Source organism: Gouania willdenowi, chromosome 7, assembly GCF_900634775.1.
Source record: "Gouania willdenowi chromosome 7, fGouWil2.1, whole genome shotgun sequence".
Lineage (NCBI taxonomy): Eukaryota > Metazoa > Chordata > Actinopteri > Blenniiformes > Gobiesocidae > Gouania > Gouania willdenowi.
In genome coordinates this window covers 27,541,654-27,552,242 of record NC_041050.1, presented here as the reverse complement: position 1 = coordinate 27,552,242, position 10,589 = coordinate 27,541,654, and the positions used below count along the sequence as shown (strand labels likewise).

Genomic DNA, 10,589 nt, shown 5'->3' with positions numbered 1-10,589 from the left:
AAAGCAAGTCAGAATATAATCAGCATTAAGGATAATTATATGAGCAATAATACTAATAAGAACAAAGCGTTTCTTTGTTTAATTTACTTCACTTTGTGTATTTTTGTTGTCATTGTTTTTCAAAGTTTAGTTTAGTTTTTTGGTAACTTTTCCACTCATTCATTTGTAGTCATGTTGTGTATTTTTGTTGTCCAGTTAATTTTTTTTAATCAAGAAATTCTTTTGGAGTCATATTATGTTTTTTGTGTGTTTGTGCATTTACTCTGGAGGGCCACACTAAATGAAATAGAGCAGAGATGTGCAACTTCTATCAAAGAGGGGGCCACAAAAATGTGATTGTCTGAGCCAAGGGCCATATTATCAATAACCTTCATGATAGCATTTATAATAAAGACCAATCTGAGCACAGGAAAGAACAAAGAGTTTGGTCTTTGTAGTCCTTTTGTGTAGACTTTCTGGGTGAATTAGATTTTTTTTTTTTTAATTCACGTTGTCCATTTTCTTGTCAATATGGCAGGTTTTTGTTGCCTTTTTGGGTATTTATCAAGTCATTGTGTTTTTGTCATTTTGTGTAATTTCACTGGCATTTTGTGTGACTTTGAAGTCCTTTTGTATATTTTTGTAGTCATTTTGTGTTTAAGTGGCTGTTTAGTGTGTCTTTGTTATCATTTTGTATACATTTTTTTAGGGGGCCCGCACAAAATTAGACATGTGGCCCCTGGTAGCCTATGTCTGAATTAGAGCATCACAAGTTACCAGTCTGTTTCAACCCCTTGGACTATGAATATTTGTACTACCTTATTACTCATGGGGGAACGTTTATCGAAAGAAGAAATAAGTAAACACAAAAGGGGGACTTGCTAGAATAAACAGACAAATTCTCCTCCTATTGCCTTACACAGAACGTCCACTGACAGGTTTTTACACAGAAAACCATAGATGTGTGCAATGCAATTGTAATCAACAGATATTTTTCAACTCATGTCATAAAAAAACAAAGCACTACCCTTGGTAGTGTATCAAATAAATGTAAAGTACAATCATGAACAAATTATTTAAAAAATAATATTAAATAAAACGCCAGAGACAATTCTGCATTTATAAACTTTTGAAATTTTCATTTGTCACAGAATCGTACACTGTTGTGAAGTCAAAACGGTGTGTTCACCTTGTTTCCTGAGATGAAAATAAACAGTATATCAACATACAGTGTGCAAATGTGGTATCAATGACACTAAGAAAGATCTGGAAGCTATAAATCCTAACTTGGTAAATGTAAAAATCACAAACTCTTCAGACTGGAAAAAATGTATCAAATTCATAAAATGAGAAACAATCAGAGACAAACATTTCTCAGCAGGCAGGAAAACTCTGACAGAACCACAAGTCATCTTCTTGGCAGCGGCTGCAGCCATGGGTTCTGTGGATTTGGCTTCTTGGATAGACTTGGAGTGAATTCATCAAAGAAAAGTGTTACTGGAAAAAAATAAAAAGGACCAAAGACGTAGAATTGGCATCTTTGAGGAGTGAGTTAATCTTTGGCTGAAAACAAAGTAAATTCCTTCACCACACAGGAGAGACACAAATGTAGATGGAACAAACCCTCACCTTCAGAGTGATTTTACACCGATTGAACTCACACGCACGCACACGATATTGTCATACTGCATTTGTGCGTAAATGCCTTTCAAAATAATGTTTTTAAGTGGACTTTATCTAGAAAAAATATATTCCCTGTCTGCATCGGATTTTAATATGAAAAGACATTGGATTGTGAACACATGTAATAACACCCTTAACCCTGTTGGCAGGAGCTCAATTTGAAGTCCTTCTGATCACTCACTGGAGCGTGGCAGTGGGGACTGATGTGGCTCCATGACTAAATCACTTCCTGCTACTTCTACTGCACCAGTGGCTGCTGCATCTGCTGCGAGGGAAAACGCATCAGTGGCTGTAGACGCTGCATCAGTTGCTGATAGTGCCCCTGTGGTAGATGCCGCATTTATCATTAAGGTTGTTGGGATTGTCCTTACAGATGCTGCACCTGTGCCCGGAGACAATCCACCTAATGCACCTGTCCCCGGAGACAATCCACCTAATGCACCTGTCCCCGGAGACAATCCACCTAATGCACCTGTCCCCGGAGACAATCCACCTAATGCACCTGTCCCCGGAGACAATCCACCTAATGGACCAGTAGCCGGAAACAATCCAGCTAATGGACCTGTAACTGGAGACAAGCCACCCAACGGACCTTTCCCCGGAGACAATCCACCTAATGGACCTGTCCCTGGAGACAATCCACCTAACGCTCCTGTCCCCGGAGACAATCCACCTAACGCAACTGTCCCCAGAGATGCTGCACCTGTCCCCGGAGACGCTGCACCTGTCCCCGGAGACGCTGCATCAGCGCTGCCCATTGCAGATGCAGCATCAGACTCTGCATCCGTCGTCGTAGATGATACATTTGCATCAATTGAAGATGATGCTGATTCTGCTGACGTGGTCACAGCTGGCTGATTGTCTTCATCTCTCGATGTTTTCACAGTGCTCCTGCTAATGATCAGGAGATCTCGAAGTTCCTTGTTCTCAATCTAAATTACAGAAGTCAGTTGATGCAGGAAAAGAAGAAAAAAATAGGATTGAACTACTACAGAAGTTACATTTTAAGTACTTTTTACATTTCACCCTTCTATTCTCACTCAAAATTTGATACACTTGCCCCTAATTTATGTCAGCAAACAGAGAAATGTGTCTATGGAACATAAGGAACAGGGAACTACAATTATATTCCTGTTAAATTTCACTTCCAAGGTTTGGCAAAGAAAATAATATTTTTTTTTTTCCAGTGGCTCAAAACTGTTTAAAGAACAAACCCAAAACTGAGCTACCACTGCTGTACTAGCAATGACAGTCCTGACTTTCAGGTTGGGATGTTAGTTCAAACATACAGTTACAAATAAGGAGAAGCAATAGCATCAACAACAACATTTAGTGTGAGCTTTTATAACAAACAACAGTCTTATCTTAAATCTCAGCAGGTTTGTACACTCCTATAAATTAATATACCACTGTTGATAAAAAAATAATTCTGCTCCAATTCAGAAAATAATGATTCAATCACACACATATTAAGTAATGAGGCCATTGTGACTGATGCATAATGATTCCTGTGTTTTTACACCTCTCTGTCAGTCCAAAAATGTAAGCCTTATAGTGATTTGCTGAAGGGAAGAATTTGTAAAATATCTGTTTGAAATGTGATCAGACAAAAATGTTGTGTAGGAAATAAAAAATAACATCACGTAGACACACTTTACACTGTAGCTTGTCTCTGTTTACCTCGAGTTGAGCGAGCCTTTCTCGCAGCGAGCAGTAACGTTGATCATCCACCTGCATTGCTCTCCTCATCACCTGACCCATCTCACATATCCGCTCCACCTGCCACTGCACCTCCTGGAATGAATTCAGCAGGACAGTCAGGTTTGAAAAAACTCAAAGGAGCGCCAACTTAGTATCTGAGAGATCTTTGGTATCAGGTCTACTTTGGCATGGTCTTCATGGAGGCTGAGCACAGGTTTGGTGTCCAGCTCTTTCTTCGCCATCATCAGCTGAAGCATCTGCTTGCGGTAGCGGCCCATTATGAGCTCCAGTGTGTACTGGTGTTCCTCAAGAGACAACCATAGCTCTGAAAAGACATCATGAAGAATGTGGGATGAGTAATTAAATAATTGGAAAGGATCAGTGAGAATAATCCATGACGGACATAATTGTTGCCAACACATGGTTTTAAAATAACACTTTTATTTAAACATAAATTTTTCTTTAATCATTGTTTTCGCATTTTTTTCGTTATATATATATATATATATATACATATATATATATATATATATATATATTTTTTTTTTTTTTACAGGATTTAAAAAACCAATATTTTTTTTTTGATGAAATTGATAAAGAATTAATGACAAAAAAACTTTTTTTATAGGGCCCTAATATGTGTGTGCATCCGTGCCTTATTGCTTTAATGTGTGTGCATGTTTTAAGCGAATAAGTGTCAACATGTGTCTGTTGATGTGCCAACTCAACCTTTTCCTTTTTGGTGTGCTGTGTTTGTATATGTAATTTGTGAAGTCAAACTAATTTCTTGAAAGCTTCTCCCCCACCTCAACAAGAACACTACATTCTTTAATCCTATAAAAAAAACAGGTAACATTTGTTTTAAAATAAAACAGAATCACACATAAGACATAAATATAACACTCTGTTACTGCTATTATTCTCTGAATTTGGGGGACGTGGTTTTGCGTTAGATTACAAATGTGATCCCCCAAATAAGATTAGGAAGTGTCTATTGATACAGAAACGTATCAATAGCTCCCGGGACCATGGGTACGTTTTCCGGACCTTTTCTGCATAAGTAGGGTTATGTCCCTGCGTTTTCACCGTGACAGGATGGCCATGTGCTCTAAGGCGCCTGACTCAAGGATTCTTCCTTCCATTGCTGTGGGTTCGAATCCCACTTTTGACATATATATTTTTTTTCATTTTAACATATTTAACACGGTAAATTCCACCTTTAAAAATACATATACAAAAAAAAAAAATAAACAGTCTAGGGTATTTCCTGGGCTAGGGCTAAAATAAAAGGGTTAGTGGGGTAGGTAATAATAAATATGAGCTAAAATAAAACTGACGGAACTTTAAGTCACGTGGTGCACCTATCACGTCACCTAAACTGGCCAATGAGGGGCGCCGTTTCCGTATCAATAGCCACGGCCATATGATTAATAGAAGATAGGATTATATGTAAACCGGATTTATTGATATTACCTTTATTTTCATGTTGTAGCTCTTTGATTTGTGTGTTTTCCTGAGTCAGCAGGATGTGAGGCTTGTATTTACTGAGCTCTTGGATCTCTGAATGGTCCTCTGACTGCTGGAGATAGAAAAAGAAGCAGAAACGAACATACCAGTGATGATTGAGTGTTTGTTGGTATTACAGTTCAGTGTGTTTGTAATCCTCACCTTGTCAGGAAGGGCATTTGCCACCTCTCTCATGCTCTGCACCCTGTGACTCAGAGCCCCGGACTGCTCTATCAGTCCTTCTGCGGCCGTGTCGTGCTCCTTTAGCCGCTCCAGCAGAGTTCGAGCATCGCCCAGTACCTTCTCCAAAGTGCACGCCATGGACCTCACGTAAACAAACACTGGCTGCTAGCTGCTTGCTAACAGCTCGCAGACAAAACGAAGCTTTGAGCGAGCTCCAGTGACTTCACGGCAAAATCCGCATAATGTTATTAGGCTTGCCGTGATTTCAAGTGTAGACAGAACTAATTTAAGTTATGAATTAAGGTATTACACTTTCTGTGTGGTCAAGGTTGAGGTTTCCGTGTGACAGAAATGTATGCCGTCACTTCCTGGTCGCTTCTTCTTCTTCATTTTTGGATTTATTGACAGTTTGCAATCCGTTGTAAGTTTATTAGCGCCATCTACTGGTTACAAAATTGACCGAGCGGCTGTGGCTGCGTCACTGCGGTCAAGCCGAGAAACCAGCCGTGGTTCGCGAATGCCTGGTCAAATCCGCACGTTGTTTTTTTAGTGCGCGAATATACTAACACTTACGGTAATCATAATCAGACGGCTCTGAAGAGCTTTTTTTCTTTCTTTTTTTTTTAATTCATGAACATTATACACAAACAAACATAGGCACATATTTTTAAACAGCTTAAACATGCAATTTTCACAGGTTAAACAGAGGTAGATAATAAAAAGATAAAATACTAATAATAATAAAAGAAAGTAATAAAATAAAATAGTATCACATATTACCGGGGTCAGGACATAACTTAAATTACATTAACATAAATTGCTCTAAAAGTGTACATCATTTCAGTGCAGACTCATTTTCCAATGTTTTTAGGGATTTCAAAAGAAAAATAAAGTCGTTTTTCCCAAACAAGACACTAGGCTGTTTTTTTTTGTTTTGTTTTTTTTTTAATCAGCATTTATGTATGGATATTTTGGCTGTTAAAATTAAATTATTAATAACAAAGTCTATATTTTTATCTTTAGAAAAGTAACCAAATTTAATACGATCAACCGTTGGTGGGGATAAATTTTATCCCTTTAGACGCAGCCAGCTCCACAAATCCTCCCAATTTGTATGCACCACAAAACATTTTTTTTAAAAAGATGCTCCAAATCTTCTATTTCACTGACACAGTAGGTACAGCCCTCCGCCTCTCTATTGAATTTAAGTCTGATAAAAAAAATATTAGTAGGATACATTTCATTTAAAATTTTAAAGTTTCATTCTTGAATTTTTGGAGGGAGTGGAAATTTTTAATATTTAGTTCTTATTATGGCCAGCATCAAAATCTCTCAATATATAATGCCTTTTAGTCTGAATAGAGCTGCTGGTAGAGAATGTGGGTCAGAATGCAGTCTCACAATCAGACCCATGAAAATTACGATACTTTTACAGTAATGATAATTATTATTACCTTCAGTAATAAACTGAAGATATCACGAAAGTATGGGTCCGGATTTCAAAGTAAAGAACGATGTCAGAAAAAAAAAGTTCCCATAAGTAGTCCATGATTTATAAAAATTTAAGGATATTTCACCCAACTTTGACGTAAAATAAAAAAAAATATATTTTTTCCATAAGTAATCCATGATTCATATACCGCTGAACATACTATTTCCTAGACTACTTGCATGCATAATATTGAGTACTTTCACAGTGTACTTTTTGAGTAATCCTCTGTATGCATGTATATGCATGTATGATAACTACTTTAAAATACAAGTTGTTGAAGTAAATGGCACTTGTTCATGATTCCAGCGTCCCATCATTGTTGAGGTAACGCCACAACGTTAACTTCATTCAATCACTCAAGCCAGTGTGCCAGTGAATCTCGCTTACACGACTTACTATCTTGCGAGTGCGAATTAATTTTTTCGCAAAATGTGTCTCAATTCTTCTACTTTACCTGCTTCATACAAGTCGGTTAGATCATATTGACAGACATTATTAGCACGAGTGTCTGTGTGAAGTTTGTAGTTTGGTGTCATAAGTTATTTAAGTTTAAACAACATTAATATGTGGATAGATTTCCCGCCATTTTGTGCCGAGCGCGACTGCAGTTGCACCATTAAAGTGTTAATAATTGACATTCAAAATCCTGTCCATGATGTATTTTCAGATAGTCATGACTTATGTGTTTACTATAAATATCTACATTTGTAAAAAATGCAAATATTTAAGGACAAAAACTTGAATAAACTTAATTAAGTATATATAAATATGTGACTCAATGTCTTTGTTTGGATACACATTTCAGTGCTCTTTTACAAAAAACGAGAACGCATCACATAAAAAAGGACAAAAAAAAAAAAACGTTAATGAAAAGATGAAATTATGAAGAAGATGAGAATGTTTGACAAGGGAAGAAATGCGGACTGATGTAAAATTATCTGTGTTCAAATCAGGGGACGGATCTGGATAAGCATAATGCTTTTTTCCGTCGCCTTTTCCGGCATGCAAAAGGACAAAAAAAAAAAAAATAATGATGTGATTTTGCTCTGAATGTCAAAATGAATTTCTGTGATTGCAACCATGTCGGAAATGAACTGAATAAATAAATAAATAAATAAATAAATAAATAAAAGCAAAATATGTAATCTATTGTATTTAAAGGCGTTTTATACACTGTATAACTACACTATACACTAACACTATATGAAAATGGTGTTTTGAGCCAGTTTATGGTGTGAAATAGACCAAAAAAATGTAATGAATTTACAGAAAATATTTGAAAATGAGAAATTGAACTACATAAACCCGAGATGAGATAACAAGAAATGCATTGTGCTTATGTGACTGTTATGATATATGATGTTAAATAAATATACATATAGGCAATCTGGAAAGGAAACAAGACACATTGTGTCCTCGTTCCCCTGCTTTACCTGCATTATACAGGTCACATATTTTTAACCGTGGTCTCCCAGCCCTGGAATCTTTTTGTGCTCCATCTACTTGATATTACTGTCAGCTAGGATTGGCAAATCTATCTCAACTCTTCACTTCTGCTCCTAGTCAACCACAGTCAACATCTGCTGGCTGATGGTCAGCTCAGTTCTCAAAGTTTATCCATGGCCATATACTGTATGCTTGGGGTGTTATGACTGGAAAAAGACCGAATCACGAATCCAAGTTTCAGATTTACACAGTGTTAGAGGAAGAAGAAGTTGTGGTCGTGAATATTCCCTGTTGACAAGCTGAAACCAAATCCAGATTTTAGTCTCTGAAAACTTTAAATAGTGTCCAGAATATTTAAAAACTGTGAAACCATGTAGATTTTGTTGAAGAATTAAGGCAAAATGAATTGGTGGCTTTAAATTATTTGAAGTCTCATCAGAGGAGAACGAAGCTTTGTAATAGTTTGTTGAGAAAGAAGCATTAAAAATAGAAAAAAAGCCATGAGACAAACTGCGACTCTGGCTTGAATCTGTGTTGAAAGGCAGCTGATGGAGTATGAAGTGATGTTACAGTGAGAATGAGTCAAACAATATGAATTTGACTTAGAAATTGATATGGTAGAACTATGAGAGTCTTGTGAGCACTGTGTGAAGTAAAATATCAATTTCTCAACTGTTACCACCGTGTTGTAAATGAAAGATGGCGGAAACGAGCGAATTCGAGAGGATCGTGGAAAATTTGTGACGTTGGTCTAAACGATCTAAAGAGGGTTTTCACGGTGCGTCGTCAACCTGGAAGTCGCCATTTTGGAGATGAGGTTTACAAACAGCACACACACAAGACAATCCTGAATTTTGAGAGGAAATGGTGAAATATTGCCGTGTTTTTGTCTGTACTAATTGGTCAGAACGTGAAAAACATGTGGAGTTTTACAGACTGCCAAAAGTTATAACAGATCAGGGATATCTGATCTGTTATAACAATATCTGCATATCTACATTTTATAGTCAGCAGTTCTACATCAGGAGAGCAGTGACACGAGACTAGCTCACTGTTGTTGCACCAGTTGTTATTGATGTATATTCAAACACCGCAGCCCTCATCTCCAGTCTTGCATTTAAATTCAGCTTCAGGTAATCCAGTTTGTTCTGCAGGAAACAGACATTATAACGCAGGATGGAAGGAAGCAGCGTTCTGTGAGGATTCGCTTTTAGCTTTGGTTGCTAACTCCGCTCCTGCTTCTCATCACACTGCTTACGTCTCCTCCGCTGGCGGACACCGCTGGTACGAGGCTCCGCTGCTTTGCAGGCCTCTGGATGTAGCCAGCGTAGCAATCCAAAGCTCGAGGTTCAGAATAGTCTCATCTAACAATCTATAACTGTTTGATTTGCCTAAATCTAAGATTGCCTGGAGGTCGTATACTATTTTAGAGTAACTACGCTGCAGGTTCACTGTGAATTATTAGAACTGACTGAGTTAGCAGCCGATATACAGTATATCCGTTACTGTCTAGAGAGCGACGTTGGTGAAAATCCTCTATAAAATATGTTAAAAACCAAAAAGCGGTTAAACTGTACCATTCAATCTGTAAACATTCGAAACCTCAAGATCACTAAATGTTTTCCCGCTGTTTTTCTTTTCTTTTCTCATTGTTGTGTCTTTTTAGTTCTCTTACCTTTTATTCTTAGTTATTGTAAGATGTATGCTATCTTTTGTTGTAATATAAACTGTTGTAATATACTTTAAATAAATAATGATAAAAATAAATTAATAAATAAATAAATCCCAATGTTCTTTAAACCCGGAAGTGTTTAAGTGGTGGCCATGATAAAAGAGCATTGAACCATAGACATCATAGACGCTGCATCGACTTATGCCGCCCACTAGAGCGGTGCGTCAACAAGGCGGCCATCTTGGACCAGTGGCAATCGCTCCTACAGTGTATTACATCTGTAGAGGAATGATGTGCTTACACAATTAAAGTTGTCATAAATCACTCAATTCTCAAGCAGTTTTCATGGGGTTTGTTTGTAAAAAATGTCAGACATGATAGATAGATAGATAGATAGATAGATAGATAGATAGATAGATAGATAGATAGATAGAAATAGAATAGAATGATTATTATCGCTATTTTTTTATAATTATCATTATATTCCTTATATAATATTAATAATATCATTGTTATCACTATTACTATTACATCATCATCATTAATTATTGTCGCCAAAGAACTGCAATATTCAAGAATGTGGGTGTGAAGATTAAGCGTTGAGTGGTAAAACCAGCATTTTAAGTATATCCAAGCACCTTGTATTATATGTGACGTTTTTTTAAAAAAAATTAACAGTTTTGAAATCTTGTCCAAAATTCAACGAATAATTTTACGAAGAGATTGAGAAATACGTCTTTCTGTCGTAATGACCATGCACCGCTGCCTCCACCACCACCACTGACGTATATAACCTTAAGTCCGGACGCAGCAAAAAAACAAAGTACAGGATCTCAACCAATCATCTCTAAATCTCACTGTGCATTTTGACCAGCAGATGTTCTTAATGAGCGTTGTGTGTCACATTGTAAGTTTTTACTATACTAC

General features: G+C 36.9%; 1 protein-coding gene across 5 annotated transcripts; it reads right to left on the bottom strand.

Moving 5' to 3' along the window:
* Positions 1-1,085: 1,085 nt before the first annotated feature.
* Positions 1,086-5,431, bottom strand: sike1 (suppressor of IKBKE 1). Of its 5 annotated transcripts, none has more exons than XM_028453283.1 (6): positions 5,032-5,431; positions 4,837-4,942; positions 3,546-3,688; positions 3,343-3,456; positions 2,096-2,594; positions 1,086-2,065 (listed from the first exon to the last, which is right to left on the bottom strand). In XM_028453283.1, exons 1-6 carry the CDS (start codon positions 5,188-5,190, stop codon positions 1,836-1,838), a joined length of 1,251 nt encoding a protein of 416 aa, XP_028309084.1. In that variant the 5' UTR covers positions 5,191-5,431; the 3' UTR covers positions 1,086-1,835. The 5 variants fall into 5 exon arrangements, with proteins under 5 accessions (XP_028309084.1, XP_028309086.1, XP_028309087.1 ...); XM_028453285.1 differs by having other exon boundaries at positions 1,086-2,074; positions 2,105-2,594; XM_028453286.1 differs by having other exon boundaries at positions 2,126-2,594.
* Positions 5,432-10,589: the final 5,158 nt, after the last annotated feature.

Coding starts and splice junctions, on each gene's coding strand:
- sike1 (XM_028453281.1), bottom strand. CDS start 5,190: ATGGCGTGCACTTTGGAGAAGGTACTGGGCGATGCTCGAACTCTGCTG. Junction 3,689..4,836: donor GCTACAACATGAAAATAAAG/GTAATATCAATA, acceptor ATGTCTTTTCAG/AGCTATGGTTGTCTCTTGAG. Junction 2,595..3,342: donor AAAGGCTCGCTCAACTCGAG/GTAAACAGAGAC, acceptor TCTGTAATTTAG/ATTGAGAACAAGGAACTTCG.